This window comes from Notolepis coatsorum, assembly GCF_963971535.1.
Source record: "Notolepis coatsorum genome assembly, chromosome: 2".
NCBI classification, from domain to species: Eukaryota; Metazoa; Chordata; class Actinopteri; order Aulopiformes; family Paralepididae; genus Notolepis; species Notolepis coatsorum.
Window position 1 is genome coordinate 950,298 of NC_140166.1, and position 21,855 is coordinate 972,152.

General features: G+C 40.3%; 1 protein-coding gene across 1 annotated transcript in view; it reads left to right on the top strand.

Annotated features, from left to right (window-relative positions):
- The window catches only part of orc1 (origin recognition complex, subunit 1), a gene marked incomplete at its 3' end in the record, with an annotated part of 105,451 nt that overhangs the window by 37,526 nt on the left and 46,070 nt on the right, over positions 1-21,855 (top strand). Inside the window, exons 12-14 of the mRNA XM_084307598.1 lie at positions 105-212; positions 17,731-17,977; positions 18,192-18,298. Coding sequence (XP_084163724.1) covers positions 105-212; positions 17,731-17,977; positions 18,192-18,298 — 462 coding nt within the window. The remainder of the gene's footprint in view (positions 1-104; positions 213-17,730; positions 17,978-18,191; positions 18,299-21,855) is intronic.

Consider the following 21,855-nt stretch of genomic DNA (forward strand, 5'->3'; position numbering starts at 1 on the left):
GGGTTAATTTAAACTGGCTAATAGGACTTTTGATCGACTTAGTTGAACCAGGTACGAGGAACAGGGCCCAGGTATTATAACCTTATTGTGTTTGTTTTTCTCAGAGCGGAAGTGGACAATGAGAACTCTCCCATGTTGCCTGTTACCATGACACCAAGAAGCTCCAAGAGGAAGTCTGCTCAGCTGGTGTCCTCACGCATCAGGAAGCAGCTGTAAGTACCAGGGGTCACAATCGGCTGTGATTGGCTGAACATTTGGGGTTATTTTATTTTAAAAAATGTATTCTTTCTTGCTCCTTTCTGTGTTCATGTGTCTGGAAAAACGTATCTCATCTCTTGTCTTGTCGTATCTTATTTTATCTATTCGTGTCGTGTTTTATCTTATCGTGTCTTGTTTTATCTTATCGTGTCTTGTTTTATCTTATTGTGTTGCGTCTTGTTTTATCTTATATTATCGTGTCTTGTCTTGTTTTATCTTATTGTGTTGCGTCTTGTTTTATCTTATCTTGTTTTATCTTGTCTTATCTTCTTATCTTGTTTTATCTTTTCTTGTCTTGTTTTATCTTATCTTTTTTTTTGACCAAATGTTTTTTTATTTTCCCTTTTTTTACATAAAACAAGACAAACGATACAATAACAGTAATAATCAACGATAAATCACAGGACAATAACAGAAATAATAATAACAGTCCAGTAATTAAATCAGAATGAAAGTAGATTAAAAGATTAAAAGACATAAAAATAATAAATACAATACAATACATTACAATACATGGGCTCTTGCTCGCTCTTCCTCCCCCCTCAGGACCCCCACTTGGACTATACATCCACTACTTCATTCAGCATCAGGAAATTCATAATTTATCTGCGTTCCTTTATCTTATCCACCACAGCTAACCAGATTGCTATGCTGGCTTCATTAACACCTTTTTTGTGCAGTAGATATCTCTAGATAAATCACATCGAGATAGGTAAGAACCCATACCTTCCGGCACATTTTATCCGGTTGAATCCAGCGTGACGCTATCAACTTTTTTGCAGCCGTAAGACTCGCCAAAATGAGTCTCTTTACATGTACAGAGGTTGATAACTGAGAAACATCATTCAACAACAATACAGAAGGCAGTATCGGTATGGTCAGAGACAAAAATTCTGATAATTGAGTGGTGACATTTTCCCAGAAAGTTTTGACAGGAGGGCATTCCCAATACATATGCATATATGTTCCAATAGCATCGCTTGAACACAAGGAGCATAGAGAGTCCGGTCTGAGACCCATTAAGTGCAATCGTCTAGGGGTCAGGTAAGTCCTATGAACAAAGTTAAAATTAATCTGTTGGTGATCTGGGTTGCGTGATGAGAGCCGAACATTTTCCCAGACTACATCCCAATCAAAATTTGCTTCCAGGTTTGGGATATCCTTCCTCCAAACCAAGTCTAGGATGTAAGTAAGTGGGGATAAAAGTCAGAGACAAAACCTCTCGACGTCTCCTTGTCATAAAATAATTTGTGAAATCTGTGGTGCTCAAGTGGAATATTTAATGGGACTCTGTGAGCCTTCAAAGCTGCTCTTATTTGTAGATAGAAGAGATAAGTGGAACTGGTGAGGTTAAATTTGTTTAATATATCTCGATAACTGCGGAAACCATGGTCATCGAAGACATCCCCCAATGTATGTATGCCTTTCTTTTCCCATCTAGGATATCTGATAGGTTGTTGTGCAATAAGGAGTAAATTGTTATTAAATAGGGGAGAATGCCTGTGCCATTTATGTTGGTTAGTACACTTTTTCTGTGTCACGCCATATCTGGATCACATGTGTAATAAGAGGGCCAAATCTTAAGTTGCATTGCTTAATTGATAAGTTGGTGTATACTATATCCTGCAGTCTATGTGGTGCCACTATATTCTCCTCTAATGGTCTCCAGGATACCGATGCTTGAGAATCAAACCAGGTGATCAGTGGTCTTAAAGAGAACGCTTTAAAGTAATAATTGAAGTCTGGAAAGGCTAAACCCCCGTCGGTTTTATTTCTCTGTGCAGTGGATCTTTTTAATCGTGGACGTTTGTTGTTCCAAATAAATGTATATGCAGCGGAGTGTAGTTTTTGCCAGTAACCAGCAGGGGGGGGGGGGGGGGGTAACGGCAACATCGAACTGATGAAGTTAATTCTGGGCAAAACATTCATCTTAACTATTGACGCTCGGGCCTGTAATGAGTTTTTTAATTTTGACCACCTGCCGAAGTCATTTGTGATCTTGTCTCGCAATCCGGAATAATTATACTTCACCGTTTGGCTAATAGTGGGGAATATTTCAACTCCAAGACATTTAAAGTGTTCTACCATTGGTATATTTGCTGGGAGGGAGGTAGCCTTCGCAGTCACATTGAGTGGAAGGAAGGCAGATTTTGGCCAGTTTATCTTAAATCCCGATAGATTACCAAAATCATCTATTACTTTGAGAAGATGAGGTAGGGAGCAGTGTTAATTTTGGCAGCTATTTTAGTCTTAGTCATGTGTCAAATGCTCCTTTTTCGTTTTCATCATATTTAGTCACCTTCATTTAGTTTTCGTTTAGTCAGTTTTAGTCAACTACATGTCTGAGCATTTTAGTCTTAAGTCAGTTTTAGTCTCGATTTTGTCTTTTTTGTTTTAGTCTAGATTTAGTCGCAGAAAACGGATGACATTTTTGTCTAGTTTTCGTTAATGAAAAAAAAGGCATTTTATTCTTTTGTAATGCAATTCTATGTACCGTTACAGTCAGTCAAATTCACATTAATTTCTATTGGGATCAGTTACATGTAAACAGTTAAAGACCCTCACCAGTCTTAAAATAACAAAAACAGTAAAGTGAACCGAACGTTTCCACAGCCCATGTGAAGCAGACATGACCCCTGGTTGTACAAAAATAATATATATATACATATAGAGCATAGAAGTGCTCCACATATATACACCATAAGACATAATCAAACCAATAGTTTTAGTCTTAGTCATGTGTCAAATGCTCCTTTTTCGTTTATCAAATTTAGTCACCTTCATTTATTTTTCATTTTAGTCTTAGTCAGTTTTAGTCAACTACAGATCTGAGCATTTTAGTCTTAGTCAGTTTTAGTCTCGATTTTGTCTTTTTTGTTTTAGTCTAGATTTAGTCAGGGGGAAAACTTTGTTGACTACCATATTTAGTCATAATTTTCGTTGACAAAATTAACACTGGTAGGGATTTTGCATGAACAAGATTACATCATCTGCATATAAGCTAATGTGATGTTGTGTGCCCTTAATTGAGATTGGTGCTATGGATTGGGATTGTCTTATGTACTGAGCTAAAGGTTCAAGGGATAGAGCAAATAGTCCGGGACTAAGAGGACAACCCTGTCTGGACGAGCGCGACACAGGGAAGAGTGGAGAGCAGAGTTAAAATCATGGCCGATGGACCTGTATATAGTACTTTGATCATATGAATGAACCCATCACCTAACCCCATCCTTCTAAGTACTGCCAATAAATAAGACCATTCCAACCTGTCAAAGGCCTTCATCGCGTCTAAGGATAACACAGCCGTAGGAGGTGTGGCATGCCTGCTGGCATCTATCACATGCAGTAACCGTCTAATATTATCCGTGATCAGGCGGCCTCTTATGAAGCCTGTCTGATCAGGGTGGACTAAAGATGTCATATGCTTTTGAAGTCGGATGGCTAGTACCTTAGCATACAGCTTGAGATCGGTTCCGAGGAGGCTTAAGGGACTAACTGCCACATTCTGTGGGGTCCTTATCTTTCTTAAGTAGGACAGATATGAGTGCCATATTGACATCCCTGGAAAAGTTTCCCTCTTTGACTGAGTATAAAATCATATCAAGTAATAGGGGTCCAATTATATCCCAGCATGAGAGGTACAGTTCGGGTGGAATGCCGTCCCATCCAGGGGCGGCATTCCCCTATTATCCCTAAGTTCTTCTAGTGTAATAGGTGCATCTAACCGTTTAGCGTCTTCCTCTGAGAGTTGTGGTAAGTTAATTTGATCAAGGAATTCCTCCAGTTTATTATGATCGAAGATCACTTCTGACTCATACAGGTTAGAATAAAATGTACGAAAGGTCTTGTTGATTTTTTTTGGGGTCGGTGTTAACCATCCCCTGTTGGTCCTTAATGGCAGGTATATCCGCAAATTGTTCACTGGACCTTATCTTCATAGCTAGTAGGTGACTAGGTTTAGAGCCATGAAAGTAATAATGTTAATAATGTTGTTCTGTGTATTTGAAATTCAGATTGTTGTCTTAAAATGGAGTTAATCTCCTTTTTCAACATTTTTATTTGAAACTCCAGTCGACTCGAGTAGTTGCGTTGTAAAGAGGAGAACAACGAAGAGAAAAGCCCTTCCAGTTCTACCAATTTGGAGAGACGTTTCTTGCGGAGGTTGGAGGCAAAGATAGTAGTGTTACTCCTGATAAAATCCTTAACCGAGATCCATAAAGTTCTGGGGTCTTGTACCGATCCCGCATTTAACTGCAGGTATTCAATGAGTTTATTTTTAAATTGCAGGATGAATTCATTGTTTTTCAACAGTGTTGAGTTAAAGCGCCATCTTGGGGCTTGGGATGTCATTCTACTGTTGAGCCCTTTAGGAGTAAATACTTGTGGTCTGACAGTGCAATGGGCCCCATTTCAACGTTAAAGCTATCAAATAGTCTAGGGCAGGGGTGTCAAACTCATTTTCACAGAGGGCCACATCAGCATTATGGTTGCCCTCAAAGGGCCAAAGACCGTATAAATGTTAATGTAATGTAAAATAAATGTAGCTACTCATTTACATATTGTTAAACATGTTGTTTCTGTATTTATTACTTATTCAAGTTATACATTTTGCATAGATGTAAAAATATATGTTAGCTATATGTTGTTTTAACAAATCATTTTAGTTTATCAGAACCCCATATATATATATAACAACTGTGAGCTGCAAAGAACACGTGGGACAGATGTAGCAGATGTTACAAAAACAAATGGCTGCACACAACCTTGCAGAGGCCATACATCCAACTAATGGAAGATAGTTTAATTAACTTTAATTAACAGATTGCAGAATGGGTACAGTACAGTACAGCTCAATACACACAATTGTTAAGGGGATGCAGACCAGATAAAGACTTTCGACTTGTTTACATCAGGTTCCCCCATTTTCAATTCGTAATGAAATTGCTATTATGTGTCTGCATGAACACACAACTGTAACTGTACTAAAAAATAACAAAATAAGGGTTGTCTCAGTTCACAACTATATTGGTAAAGTTTTGGGTGGGACTTGTTTGCGTCCCTACAGCTTCTTATTCAATTGAGCGAGATGCTCGGTTATGTCACACAGCCAGTTTGCATCTGACAGTTCAGACAATATTTCTTCAACCCTTTGTTACCTATTCCGCCTGGATCTTTTTTATATTTTGGGCTGTAAAATTGTCAAAGAATGTCTGAGGAGTAAGTGCTTTTGGCTTTTTTCCTTTGTTACTTCATCAATACCTCAGATGTTCAACATACATGTATGTGTAAGAATGTGTAATAACTAAGACTGTCAAAGTTAAAGCTTTGTTAACGCATTAACCCACAATTCTTTTAACACGGCTATTTTTTAACCCAAGATTAATGTTTAAATTTTTTTTTTATTTTTTTTTTGCCGGAGCTCTTGGGGGCCACATCAAATGACATGGCGGCCCGCGGGCCATGAGTTTGACACCTATGGTCTAGGGCAGGGGTCAGCAACCTTTTTGACATCGAGTGCCTGTTTGAAATATAGTTGTAACTAGTGTGCCTCAACAATATTCCATGCATCGTAATTTTTTTTTCTCATAATCAGGTATTTTTAATGATAATTTTTACATTATTACATCATTATTGTTATTGTTATTATTAACAATATTATTATGATGGTTGTATCAACCCTAAATCTGAGTTGGGGGGGGGGGATGCAATGCAGACAAACAGCTGCATACAGTGCAACCATTTCACTCACATTTGCCCATACATTTTTGGACACATCACACACCATCGGTGTGTGTACTGTACGTGTGCTGTCATAGCTCCACCTACAGGCCTAATGGAGAACACCAGGAGAACACCAGGATGTGAATGGAGGGTGAATGTGAGGTATATCGTGTAAATAAGTTTTGATTGATCGCAAGACTACACTGTACAAAAATTAATAATAATAAGTTACCACAACTTAAAAATATTGAGTTCAGTTACTGTGCATTAAGGTTTTCCGTTTTCAATCCATAATAAGTTAACAGAAAAATAAGTACACAACCACATTATTTCAACCTAATAAAACTATGTTTATTGTCATTGTTTTAAGAACACAAGTTGACTTGGTAATACTCATATTTTGAGTAAAAAAATTGCTTTTAACATGTGCAATGTTCAATGAAATAGAAAAATAAATAATACAATTTGTTGATTAATCCCACTGGTCACAATGGTGACCGTAATAATGTTTTTGTTATAAGGCTCTGCAAATGTTACTGAATGATGTAGCAATGTATTTCCAGCTAAATTGAAATAATAAATAGGGATGTCCGATATTATCGGCCGACCGATATTATCGGCCGATATCGGCAGTAAAATGTGATATCGGAAAATATCGGTATCGGTAATTTTTTTTTTTTTTTTTTTTTTTTTTTTTTAAACATTTATTTAACCTTTATTTACCCAGGCAAGCAAGTAAGAACCAATTCTTATTTTATTTATTGTCAAAAGTATGCATGTTGGTTTAATTCAACAACAAGAGATATGTAATGTTAATTTTAACTTTTTTAATTATCATATTTTGCACAGATAATGCTTACATTTAGAAAGCCTTTTGAATGCATCCAGTGAAATAATTAATTACCTGAAATTATTCAGTTTTTTTGGGGGGAAACCCTGCATATATCGGTATCGGTTGATATCGGTATCGGTATCGAAATTAAGAGTTGGACAATATCGGAATATCGGTATCGGTAAAAAAGCCAATATCGAGCATCCCTAATAATAAACAAATAAAGGGTCTCAATTAAATATGTGGTAGTAAAAAGAACCTGTGGGAGGATTTCAACAAGATAAATGCGACAACAGTGCAAAATATTTCACTATAATATTTAAAAGCAATTTTTTTTTTTTTTTTTTTTTTTTTTTTTAATGCTGCCCCCTGTGCCTATGAAAATGCCCCCGTGTGCCTATGCAGGCACACGTGCCTAGGGTTGCCTACCCCTGGTCTAGGGGATGCAAAAACATAATCTATTCTAGAAAAGGTCCCGTGTCTTGCTGAGAGAAAGGAGAAATCTTGCGCCGTTGGATTGAGCGATCGCCACAAATCAGTTACTCCTGTGTCCTTGGACCAGGCCTGTAGTGCCGTAGAGGACTGTTTCTGGTCATAGGTTGTGGTGAGACTAGATTTATCAATCAAGGGATCCCAGATGGCATTAAAATCCGTACCAATTATAAATGAATACTCACGGAGATCTAGCATCGTCGAAAAGTACCTGGCGGAAAAAAAATCTATTCTACGAATTCCAATCTGGCTTCAGAACGTCCCACTCCACTGACACATGCCTCCTCTATTTGAACGACCACATCAAACGAGGTGGACGCGGGCAAATACTGCGGCATGGTCATGCTGGATTTACAAAAGGCCTTTGACACTGTCAATCACTCCATTCTGATTGACAAGCTAAAAGCAATTGGTTTTGATAGTTTATCAGTGAGCTGGATGCAATCCTACCTGGAGGGGAGGCCTATTCTTTAATCCCAGCCCAAGAGTGCTTCCGCGTTTTCCCTGATTGGCCGCGCCAACGCCTAGCACGCCCCGCGTCAGAGCGGAGCGGCAGCGGTGCATAGAGGTTGCCGCGGCATTATGCAGCCGTAATCCCCCCTGTTTTAACATCGACGGTTAGCTCAACTCGTTCGCCGCCTTGCTGTGGAGCCTGCGGTGCGTTGGTGACAAGTTAGAATTTTTTGGCAAAATCTGCATATGGCTCGCTGATAACAAACTATCATTACACATTGGCAAAACAGAGTCCATTCTCTTCGGTTCAAATAACAAACTCAGCAAGACCGACGGCTTCTCAGTTACAGTGGGTGACAATATTGTCACAAGGAAAGACGAAATTACATACCTGGGTTCCATCCTAGAGGCAAATCTTTCCTGTGACAAAATGGCATCCAATGTAATAAAAAAAGTCAACCAACAAACTAGATTCTTGTACCGGATCTCCTCTCTGGTAAACAAGAATACCCTGAAGACTCTAGCAGGAGCACTCATTCAAGGGTACTACGACTATGCATGCACCTCATGGTACCAAAGCACCTCAAAGGCGCTTAAAACAAGATTACAAACATCACAAAACAAACTCGTCAGACTACTACTTGACCTGAACCCCAGGACCCACCTCACCCCTGCCCACTTTGACAACCTAGGATGGCTTAGAGTAGATGACAGAGTACAGCAACTTGCAATGGGCCTGGTCTACAAGATGCACTATATGACTAAGGTACCCATGTACATGTCAAAATACTTCCCAAAGGTCAGTGAATACCACAACCACTACACCAGAGGAAGCTCAACAAATCATGTTAAACCCAGATTCGGCTCAAACAAGGGACTAAACACGTTTCGCAATTATGCCACATCAATGTGGAACGCCCTACCCAAAGCTGTAAAGGAATGTGAATCCCTACCCACATTCAAAACCGCTCTTAAAGAGCACCTACGGGAGGCTGCAATTCGAAACTGGCCACCGTAAATGCCCAAAACCCCCACCACCAGGGAGCTCCAGTAGCTCACCGCGTACCTCGAGCGCTATTTCGGCGCCGGGGACAACCGTGCTCGTCACGGATCTGGGGTTTAGCGAGTTCGAATCCCGGACTGCAGCCGTGCCTTTCCCAGAGTGTCTTCCCCCCATCTGTACCCCATTCAGCCTGTTTCTGTCGGTCATCCTTGACCAGAGTAAATGCGATAAACGCAAAAAAGAGCCAGCGGAATGGCCAAAGTAAAAAAAAAAAAAAAAAAAAAAAACCACCACCTCCTAATACAGTCTCCTACCCACCGCATGTATATATTCCCTCCCCGCCGTATGTATATTTCTCTCCCACCCACCCACCCACCCCCTCCTAAAGTACAGTCCCCTCCCCATCATATGTATATACTCTGTCAGGATCTAGGGGTAACAGTACTGTATATTTGAATACCGTTTATGTCACAAATGTATCAGTACTAAATACCTATATGTCCCTATGCCATAAATGTCATGTATGTTGTGTATGTCATAAATGTCTATGAATTGAAAATGGGGGACCCTGATGTAAACAAGACAAACGTCTTTCTCAGGTCTGCATCCCCTTAACAATTGTGTGTATTGAGCCGTACTGTATTGTACCCATTCTGCAATCTGTTAAATAAAGTTTTCATTCATTCATTCATTCATCGTTCTAGTAAGTGAAGCATAGACAAGAGACAGGGGAACTATGTGAGAATGCTATTCATCGACTACAGCTCGGCATTCAATACCATAGTCCCCTCCATACTCATAGCCAAGCTCAGGGACCTGGGCTTGAACTATGACCTCTGCCAGTGGGTCTTGGACTTCCTGACTGGCAGACCCCAGGTGGTGAGAGCAGGCAACTGCACCTCCTCATCCATCACCCTCAACATAGGGGCCCCCCAGGGCTGTGTTCTGAGTCCCCTCCTCTACTCCCTGTACACACACGACTGTGTGGCTCAGCGGAGTAGCAATACAATCATCAAATTTGCTGACGACACAGTGGTGGTGGGCCTGATCTCTGCCAACGACGAGAGGGCCTACCTGGAAGAGGTCAAGGTCCTGGCGGGATGGTGCCAGGAAAACAGCCTCTCCCTGAACGTCAGCAAAACAAAGGAGATGATTGTGGACTTCAGGAGGTCGGGGGTCAAGGACTACAGCCCCCTCAGCATCGACGGGGCACCGGTTGAGAGAGTCAACAGCTTTAAGTACCTCGGAGCCTACATATCCGAGGACTTGACATGGACCACACACATTGACAGTGTTGTGAAGAAGGCACGACAACGCCTCTACTTCCTCAGGCGCCTAAGGAAGTTCCAAGTCAGTCAGAAGATCCTTAAGAACTTCTACTCATGTACAATAGAGAGCATCTTGACCGGCAACATCACCTCCTGGTTTGGGAATAGCACTGCACAAGACCGAAGCAGACTACAAAGAGTGACACGTTCAGCCGAACGCACAATTGGAGGGGGGCTCCCCACCCTCCAGAACATTTACAACAAGCGTTGCAAGGGCAAGGCTAAGAGAATCATTAAAGACTCCAGTCACCCGAACAACTGCCTCTTTGAACTGCTGCGGTCAGGCAAGCGATACCGGAGTCTCAAGGCGAGCACAGAAAGACTCAGAAGAAGCTTCTATCCCCAGGCCATCAGGCTGCTAAACGAACAATGAATGAACACTACACAACAACAACCACCAAACGCACATAGCACACACATCCACACGCACACACTCACTTAAACAAACACACTGTAGCACCCACTCCCCACACTTTATATTTATTGATGAAGGACTGCACTACAACTCGTACACCTTACTGTAAATTGTACCTAAATTGTACCTCATCCCATTTCTGCTTTGCACTAGATAGTACTGTACATTAGTACACTGCATAGTATTGTATATTATATGGTAACTCAGAACATTGTACATATGTCTATACCGAACACTGACCTCTTTTTCTTCTTCTAAATTACACGTATACTATGTTTGATACTATCTTGTCTAGCACAGTCTCTGGAGCGTAACAGTAAGAAGCATTTTGTATGAAAGTATTCTGTACTTCTGTATGACAACTATTAAAGAAACTTGAAACTAGAAGTTAGCGTCATAAACATTAGGGGCATAGGCCGCTACCAAAGCAATTTTCCTGTTAAAGTAATCTATCTTAGCAATAGTTACTCGACCATCTGCATCAGACCATATGTCTATTAATTTAATATTCAACTTCCGTTTAGTTACTATAGCTACCCCACGGGACTTGGTGCCAAAGGAGGAGGAGCTTATGTTTTGATATACTTTATCCGCCAGCTTTACATTGTCAGCCAATAAAAGATGCGTTTCACTTAAAGGAAAACTCCAACATTTTGGGAAATTAGCTTATTTAACATCTTCCCTGGAGTTAGACAAGAAGATACATACCTTTTTTGTCTCTGTGCGTGCATTTAGCTTTGGGAACAGTCGCTCCGTTAGCGTAGCTTAGCTTCATCACTGGAAGTGGGGGAGGACAATAGCCTGACGTTCCCTTACAGTGTATACAGTCACCAAATACACTCCAAATACAACTCCAAAACGTTCATGTAAACATGTTGTGACCTGTGTATTTACCACGTGGAGAAATAAAAAATAATTGAATTAGACAATTACGTTTTCTAAGCAAATATACTCGGAACAATTTTTTGCCTAAGCACTCGTCTCTGCGCGCAGCCAGTGATTTCTACGTGAAGCCGTGTTTGTGGACATCATTAATTCAAAGGATCCGAACCGATTGAAGTTTATGGATACCATAACTTAAAATCCTCTTACCTTGACGATTAAAAGCCTCCCCAATTTAGAAAACAGTAATCCAATGGCTGGTATTGATAATATAATACTAACTACTGCACGTAGCTAACCGGAGCTAACACAGAACCGGACGGTCAGTAAAGCAAATATAATGACTTCCTTTCTGGGGGGTTTCAAAATAAAAGAGCGACGTCTATAGCAGCGGAAAACGTTTATTTTGTACATTATCTAATGTTAACACAAACCTAAACTAACGTTACAACTAACCTAAAATGTTGGAGTTTTCCTTTAAAAGAGCCACATCAACCTGTCTTTTCATCCATGTTAAAACGCTTGTGCGTTTATGATTAATATTAAGACCCCCTGTATTCCAAATCAAGATATTTAAATTAGCCATAGTCTATACAGGTTGCAGTATGCCTGAGTGTAAATCGTCTGGTGTAGCACTTCATAATAGATATATATCCAACTGTTAAGGTCCTGTTGAGATCCGAGCATGAGCGTAAATACAAACATATAAAACAAAAAACACATAACCCACCATTCCCACCCCCCTCCCCCCCTTTAAAATACTTAACCAGTATCCCCATATCAAGCATATCAACCATAACGACCCTATGCATATTACCATAGGGTCTAAAACGCTCAAATCTACCATTAGCAGATTATTCTTCCAGTGGCTGCTAGCCACTCTCCCTTTAACACTATGGTTTTCACGTCATTCCGAGCCATGCTCATTCTGCCGAAGACGCCGTAACTCGTCTTTGATGTCAATATTTCAAAAATCTGTCATCGAAATCATATTTCCTTTCCGGAGCCCTGAGACACACTGCTGATCTCCTCAACTCTCTAGCTGTTCAAGAGCGTCATCTGGTGGCCGATCGGCAGATCGCCAACCGGATATTAACCTTTGAACCGGTAGTGCTCACTCCATATGTGGTCCGACCACTCGCTATAGCTCCCGCGACTCCATCTTGAAACACTGGATAATAGATTGCTCGCCCTAACTCAATAAACAACGTTATTTGGACGTATATACTATTATACAACCTGGAAATGGATCGGGCATATCTACATCCCATAATAGAAAAAAATCTGTTCCGCGCTCATCTGCCAGCGGCGCGAGGAAGCCACGGTAAGATTCAGCGTTATTTTCTAACGTTTTCTATACTAACTGATCTGATGAATATGACCCACTCTGGATGAATCATCTAACGCTGCCCACGGAATTATAAACGATCCCCCGCCCATCCGGTCAACATCAGATGATGCGTAGAAACTTCTAGAAGTACGTGCAGTTGACATTTTTATCTCGCACAGATTCCTACCAAACTGTATTTGATCATCAATATAATGCATTTGTGGCTATAAATCACGTTCTGAAGAAAGCTGCAGAAAACGATAAACATACTTATACTTTAGACTAGGGATGTCCCGATCCGATCACATGATCGGGATCGGCGCCGATCACGTGCTTTTCAGAGGATCGGGATCGGGAATCTTTTTTAATAAAAATCGGCAGTCAAAAAAAGATTTTTTTTTTTTTTTTTTTTTTTCAACAAACATGACCATGTTCACTTCTTAAACTCATACGGAGGCCTTCGTTTTGGTTTTAAATTACATATAATATATCATTAATGTATTTATTGTCACACAGAGCAGAATAATTGTCCACAACAAACACATCCCCTTTAATTTACACCGTTGCAACAAACACTTTCCCTTTAATTTTAGACGCTCACATCACAACAACACGTTGCTCCCCGAAACGTTATCCACTGGTTGAGCAGCTGCTAGAGGTTTGTAACTAAGCATTTTAAAATAGAAAGTCAAGCCAGTCCAACAGCAATTGCAATGTTTGCAAGGAGGACATTTCGCGTGGAGGAAAAACTCATGAAGCAGCAGGAGGCGGAGTTTTCAGACTAACTTTTCAGATAACGGCAATTATTTGCTGTGTGACTGAGGATTATCGTCGGCGTTTCAGACCAGAATGGAGCTAATCATTACGTAAGTCGAACACTGAATGTATACTAATGTGCAAACATATATTGAAACTTTTAATATTTCTCATATGAAGCACATATGAATGTAAATAACAAGAGCCGCCGCGCTCGCGCCCCGGACTATAGGCAACAGAGGGGCTTCTTGCTCCGCCAGTTTCTGACACAAATGCGTCAAAATTGATTACTAATGTGAAAGATCGGATCGGGAACGATCGGAATCGGTAGATATTTAAAATCACATGATCGGGATCGGATCGGGGGCAAAAAAAGGCGATCGGGACATCCCTACTTTAGACCATATTTTAGTATGAATATGTGAATGAAAAAGTTTAACGTTGCTACACCCTGAACAATACATATAGGACATTGAATGGGCCATAATAATGGCAGTTTAGCAATAGAATTTAAAAAGTTATAGCCCTGCAAAGAAGGGGAACTTCTCCATAGACAAATAGAGCTGGCGAGGGATGGTAAATTATGAATTTAACCCATGGCGATTAAAGTGTTAAAATAAAAAAAAGAGATAACAATAAAAATGCCTCAAAAAGTAGAGTACATTCACTTAAACCTTATAAGAACATGGCTAAGTTTAAACACGCAGAAGAAAGAGAAAAAAAGGCCTAGCATTGGAATTATTGCAAAAGAAAAGAAGGAGGGGTTATAATAAGTGTGCAGTGCGTCCACCAGGCCAGGGGAGGGAGATGTTCCGCTGTGAAGACTGTTGTTTCCTCCGATGATGACCTATGCCGTGTGTGTGGTTAGCAGAACGTATGTAGAGGTTACAGAACATTCCATCTTAGTAAAAGTGCACTGTCTTAGTCCATCGTGTCAGGAGAGGGCACTGTGCAACAGTTCGTCTGACATTCTAGCATCTTCTCTGTATTGTTCCAATTTTAGTATGTCTAGCCGAAGCTTCTAATATTATGTCGACAACAAGTAATAGTAGATGATGAAGCTGGTGGTGGAAACCACTATATGTTGAGTGAGTGTCTGGCAGAACGTGTCTGAAACGTTAATGGATCTTGAAGTTCAATAAAAATATGTACACACACAAAGAATACATAAAAAAAAAAAACTTCACGGACCCACGGAGGTATTAAGCCAAGTCATGGCTCGACATAAATGACATGCATAAAAGTCATAGATCATTTAAACAGAGCTAACGTTTATCTCCCCAGCCTTAATGGACGTTCAATGGTTATCAAAATAAAACCGACCAAACCCCCCTTATATCAGATGTTGCGAAACCTTTAAATAAAGTATCTAGGCGATATCCAGCGTCATATAGTTAACCTATTTATAAAAACAAAGTTATTGAAATTATTATTAAGCCGCTTGGCGTTTAAGCCATAACGAAGTGCTAACTGCTCAAAAACAGTATACTGTAGCCTATGACGTGGTGTCCTCTTGTTTCTTCAAGAAGGTTGTGGCTTCCTTAGGCGAGGAAATATGTATCCTCACTCCGTCTCAGGTGATGATGAACAGCCTCGCGGGGTACTGGAGAGACGGTTTGAAACCTAGATTGTAGAGTGAGGCCATGACGGCCTTGTAGCGGGAACGCTGCTCCACGACTTCGGGGCAGTAATCTTCATAGATTTGGACTATGTGCCCTCCGTATACCAGTTTACCCCTCCTCTTCCGTGCCTCTCGAACAATTATTTCTTTTATTCCAATTTGACGTAAGCTAGCAATAACTACTCTAGGCCTGGAGTTATTTGCAGCTTTGGCTCCGATTCTGTAACACTGATCCAATTCGGGTGTTGTAGGGAGGATCTCCGCCCCCAGAATTTCAACCAGTACCTTTGCCAAGACATTGGGTTGGTCGCAACTCACAGACTCATCCAGTCCTATTATGCGAATATTAGGTCGATGGAGTCGGTATTCGACGTCGGCTAGCTTAGCCATTAGCTTATCGTTGATTCCTTCTATATCTCCACATCTAGCATCTATCACTTCCACCTTTTCAGTGCAAGTACTCAAGCCGGTTTCCATGCCTTGTTTTATCTTATCTTATCGTGTCTTGTCTTGTTTCATCTTATTGTGTTGTGTCTTGTTTTATCTTATCTTGTTTTATCTTCTCTTGTCTTGTTTTATCTTATCGTGTCGTGTCTTGTTTTATCTTATCTTGTCTTGTCTTGTTTTATCTTATCGTGTTTTGTTTTATCTTGTTTTATCTTATCTTGTTTTATCTTCTTATTAGTGCTGTCAGGCGATTAAAAAAATTTATCTAATTAATTACAGGATTTGTAATTAATTAATCTAATTAATCGCATTTTAATCGCATAACCATTTTATGCCTCATATTCTATATTCTATAATCATATTTCAAATAGCATGTGTCCAGATGGCAGAATTCAGTACTGTATCTACAAAACTTTCTGTTTAATCATCTTCCATCTATTAATTTGCTTAGATTTTTCAGGTCTGGTCAAAGATAAAAAAAAAAATGTATTGATATTCTCATTTGGTTCATTACAATTGATCAAAATTAAATTTTCATTCAATCAATCACAGCGCAGATTGATTGATTGAATGTAAATATTATTAACAGATTGCAGAATGGGTACAATACAGTACGGCTCAATACACACAATTGTTAAGGGCATGCAGACCAGAGAAAGACTTTCGTCTTGGTTATATCAGGGTCCCCCATTTTCAATTCATAATGAATTGTAAGTAAGGGTGCAACTTGCACCGTGCAATCCATTCTTTGTGGATCTAGCCCACAGTATTTCTGACACTGGGAATACATTCCCTGAGATTCATAGATGTCCCTAGAATCAGATACCAAGAACATGCAAATGGACCATATTAAAAAAAATATCTGTAAATGTGTATTCTACATTCTCATGGAATGAATGAGATACAAAAAAAAAATGTATTATAAAAAAAAAAAAAAAAAAAAAAAACTTTTTTGTAATTAATTTTGAGTTAATTTTCATAACGCGATAATTTGCTGTGTAATTAATTAATCTAATTAACGCGATAAACTGACAGCCCTACTTCTTATCTTGTCGTGTCTTATCTTATTGTGTCGTGTCTTGTTTTATCTTGTCTTGTTTTATCTTATCTTGTCTTGTTTTATCTTGTTTTATCTTATCTTGTCTTGTTTTGTCTTACCTTGTTTTATCTTGTCTTGTTTTATCTTATCTTGTCTTGTTTTGTCTTACCTTGTTTTATCTTGTCTTGTTTTATCTTGTCTTGTCTTGTTTTATCTTATCTTGTCATGTCTTGTCTTATCTTGTCTTGTTTTATCGTATCATATTGTATCTTGTTTTATCTTATCTTGTTTTTTCTTATCTTATCGTCTTGTCTTGTTTTCTTATCATGTCTTGTTTTGTCTTGTCGTGTCGTGTTTTATCTTATCATGTCTTGTTTTGTCTTATCGTGTTGTGTTTTATCTTACCGTGTCGTGTTTTATCTTATCGTGTCGTGTTTTATCTTATCTTATCGTGTTGTGTCTTGTTTTATCTTATCTTGTCTTGTTTTACCTTCTTATCTTGTTTTATCTCATCTTGTCTTGTCTTATCGCGTCTTGTCTTGTTTTATCATCTTGTCTTGTTTTACCTTCTTATCTTGTTTTATCTTATCTTGTCTTGTTTTATCTTATCTTGTCTTACCTTCTTGTCTTGTCTTATCTTGTCTTGTTTTATCTTATCTTGTCTTGTTTTATCTTATCGTGTCTTTTCTCTTCTCTTATCTTGTCTTGTTTTATCTTATCTTGTCTTATTTTATCTTCTTATCTTGTTTTATCTTGTCTTGTTTTATCTTCTTGTCTTGTTTTATCTTATCTTGTCTTATTTTATCTTCTTATCTTGTTTTATATTATCTTGTTTTATCTTCTTGTCTTGTTTTATCTTATCTTGTTTTATCTTATCTTGTCTTACCTTCTTGTCTTGTCTTATCTTATCTTGTCTTGTTTTATCTTATCTTGTCTTGTTTTATCTTATCGTGTCTTTTCTCTTCTCTTATCTTGTCTTGTTTTATCTTATCTTGTCTTATTTTATCTTCTTAGCTTGTTTTATCTTGTTTTATCTTATCGTGTCTTGTTTTATCTTGTCTTGTTTTATCTTGTCTTGTTTTATCTTGTCTTTTCTCTTCTCTTCTCTTCTTACCGTATCAACTTCTCTTCTCTTCTCTTGTTTACCTTGTAGGAGGTTATTGGACAACAAGCAGAGCTTTGATTCAGATGGAGAGGATGATGAGGATGATAACTACGCTCCATTGAAGAAGGACCTCCAGAGCAGCAGTGATGAGGAGGAGGAGGAAGGGTTTGACGAGGAGGAGGAGGAGGTTGTGGTGAGGAAGAGTAAACGAGGGGCAGCAGGGCCCCGAACGCCTCGCTCCGCACAAAAATCACATTCTTCAACCAGGACCCCACGCAAGACCCCCATCAAGAAGGTATAGTGGGCCATATTGTCAATATGAAATCGGTCCGCAGTGCAAAAAAAGTTTTTATACATTACATTTATTTTTGCTTTTGAATATGAATTTAGTGTTGCTGGCGACCCGTGTGAATGTGAGGAACAAAATTGTAAAGCGCTTTGGATAAAAAGCGCTCTATAAAATGCACCATTTGCCTACAAGGAATTCCGATTGTTGTCTTTGTGAACAGGCCACGCCCTCGACCCCCCGGACCCCCCGCCACGCCACGCCCAGCATCCCCGGCCGCTCTCTGCCTGCCCGGCTGCCTGGCAACGTGCTGGAGGAGGCCAGAGCCAGGTGAGGTGCACACGGAGCTCAGGAGGTAGAGTCAGGGTTCTGGAGGAGGCCAGAGCCAGGTGAGGTGCACACGGAGCTCAGGAGGTAGAGTCAGGGTTCTGGAGGAGGCCAGAGCCAGGTGAGGTGCACACGGAGCTCAGGAGGTAGAGTCAGGGTTCTGGAGGAGGCCAGAGCCAGGTGAGGTGCACACGGAGCTCAGGAGGTAGAGTCAGGGTTCTGGAGGAGGCCAGAGCCAGGTGAGGTGCACACGGAGCTCAGGAGGTAGAGTCAGGGTTCTGGAGGAGGCCAGAGCCAGGTGAGGTGCACACGGAGCTCAGGAGGTAGAGTCAGGGTTCTGGAGGAGGCCAGAGCCAGGTGAGGTGCACACGGAGCTCAGGAGGTAGAGTCAGGGTTCTGGAGGAGGCCAGAGCCAGGTGAGGTGCACACGGAGCTCAGGAGGTAGAGTCAGGGTTCTGGAGGAGGAGACAAGGTGCTTAAAAAATCAACCATTCGCATTGAAAGTTTTGTTCATCCATGATAAAATTGTTCTGAATCAAGAAATAGAATCTTTTTATTTAAAGTGTAACTAATTGTCGGAAATTGGTTTTAACACTTTGAGTGCCAGCCACGAGAAATCTTGTTAGTTCATGCCATGCGTTGAGTGCCAACCGACGAGAAATCTCGTTTTTAATCGTTATTTTTTTTATTATCGATTTCCATTCATTTGTCATCAATCTAGCCTCACGTTACCAGTGGGGATCTATCTGAGCTCGAACAGGGAAAATACCGCCCCCTATCATCTCTCCGGATGGTATTGCACCCCATTGGATTGGACTGAATGAAATGGATGGGGAAAAAGGGTCCGGATTCCACATTTTACTTGTCAGGCAAGTAATCCGAGCTGATCCCATTCATTGTCCACCATCAGAACAGCGTGGAATATGTCTTTCGACCACCCAGCGTTGGATCAATAAACTCGATCGATATTTGGAATGGCGATCAGGAATTGGAATAATCTTTTTGGAGAACATCTGATCTGAGGTAAGGAATCTATTTGACCAGTCTTGGGATAATCGGAGCTATTTTCACCTATATATCAACGTGTCCCATATGTATGTGTGGCTGTGAGTGTGTGTGTGCTGATCAGGAAATAAGATAATCGATTTTTCAGCCCGCTTCTATAGCGTGCATAAGTACACATATACTATCGATAATCTAGCGTTTATTTGAAAACGATTCATAAATAGGCCGAAAAATTACAACGTGTTTTGTGTATTACAGTAAAGAGCGATTCCTGCAGATTTTTTTTTAACGTTTAAAAAAACTAGCGTTTTTCAAAATGGTATAAAATGGAAATGAACAGATTAAAAAAAATTATAATAAATACATTTTAAAAAATATCCGTTTCGACAATGTTGACTGCAAACAAGTCATTGATAAGCGACGGGCGTATTAGACACATAATTTAAGATATAGTTTATGCGTTCACAAATATAATCGCCCTCCATTGACTACAGCGTTGGCACTCAAGCGCCTATTTCTGGCACCCCCTGCTGGCACGGAAAGTGTTAAGCCATACCTATTGGATCAGATACTTTTTTTTTCTACAAAAAAACAGCATTTAAAAGTGAATTGAAAATGAACTTCCACGATTGTGCAGTGACCTGGGTACATGCAATGACTTGCTGTGTGAATTACTGACCACAGAGGAGATGCAAAGTGATCAAGTTGACTGGTATGACCCCAAAGTGGAGTCTCTTCTGGAGTATAAGGCTACAGTTAAAAATTGGATTTCTGCTGCTTCCGTTCAGAGTGAAGCAAATGTTGTAAAACCATGTGACAGAGTTTCACAGAGGTCAAGGTCAAGCGCCTCCGGATCATCTCTTGGCTCACTAAAGGTTACTCTGGAATACTTACAAGGAGGCGGAGCTTATGGCAAGAGCTGACAGGTTGGCACGGCAACAAGCTATGGAAGTGGAGGAAGCCAAGCTTGAAGCTGACAGGTTGGCACGGCAACAAGCTATGGAAGTGGAGGAAGCCAAGTTTGAAGCCAAGCTGAAGGCAAAACGGGAGCAGTTTAAATTGAAAACGGAAATAGCAGCAAATGCTGCAAAACTGTGTGTCATAAGGAAATATGAGCATTCTGTTGTTCAACCTGCCACTGCCATGCTCCCACATCCCACCATGCCCCATTTAGAAGATGGGATGAACGACTATCTGGAACATGGACTACTTGATGCAGAAAATGATGGGCTTGTGGATGTGCATGGTCGGGATCTATTTTCAAGCACAAACCTCCTGGAACCTGAGTTCATTCAGCTGCCTCGCCCAACTGTACAGAGAGCAGCTATCAGAGTGGGTAACCCCAACGATAACACAAGCATCGTCAATGTAGTTGGAGCTACTTCCAACTTCCAAAGTCTTGTACAGAATATGCAAGAAAACACAAACTCCAGTGCACAAGCCACAAAGGCCCAGCCAAGGCAGCCGCCGCCCCCATCCAGCAGCTCATCTTCCGGCTCTGGAGGAGATGAAATGAGCAACCTGGTAAAAATAATAGAAAAACAAAATGTGATAACCGAAACACTCGTTAAACAACAGAAGATGTCTTCATTGCCGCCACTCAGTATCCCAACATTTAATAGAGATCCTTTAAATTACCATTTCTTTATCAGAGCACTTGAACATGGTATTGAGAAGAAGACAGAGGACAGTAAGGACAGGCTTTATTTTTTGGAACAATACACTGTTAATCAACCAAGAGAGCTGGTGCGTAGTTGCCAGTACATGCAACCTGACACAGGATACACAGAGGCAAAAAAAGTTGTTGAAGCACCATTTCGGAGATGATTATCAGATCGCCACGGCCTACATCAACAAGGCTCTCAGTTGGTCGTTTATCAAAGCCGAAGACCCAGAAGCTTTAAAGGCCTTCTCAGTATTTTTCAGCAGCTGTCTGAACACAATGGATACAGTGGACTACATGCAAGAAATGGACCACCCAACTAATATGAAAGGCGTTCTCTCCAAGCTCCCATATACATTCAAAGAGAAATGGCGAGCTATAGCTTGTGACATACAAGAAAGAGAGAAGAGAAGAGCCAAGTTTAAAGACCTGGTGCTGTTCATAAATAAACAGTCAAGGATTCTTTCCCACCGTGTTTGGTAACCTCAAAGATTATCATGCCACCACAGCGGCCAAAACCATTTATACTCCTGCGCCTCCTGCATCCAGCACAACCAGCCTAAGGGCCAATCGTGGTGTTGCGGAACAAAGAGCTTTAAACTTAACCCTTTCTCTGCCACGCTTATATCCATCCTAAACCATTCCCTGCCAGTTCTATTTGTCTATGGAGATGTTCACCAACCCATGCTGTAGATTTCAGTTAGTTTCGGTCTGCTTGTACTAGGGCTGTCCCCGACTAAGGATTTGGATGGTCGACTATGATTGGCCAAAATTTGCCGTTAGTCCAATTGATTGGTCCAAAAAATATATAATATAAAAAAAATTGAATTTTCTTTTATTTATTTTTTTTCATTCCATTTGGGCTGTGGGGGTGCTTAAGATATTAACTGCC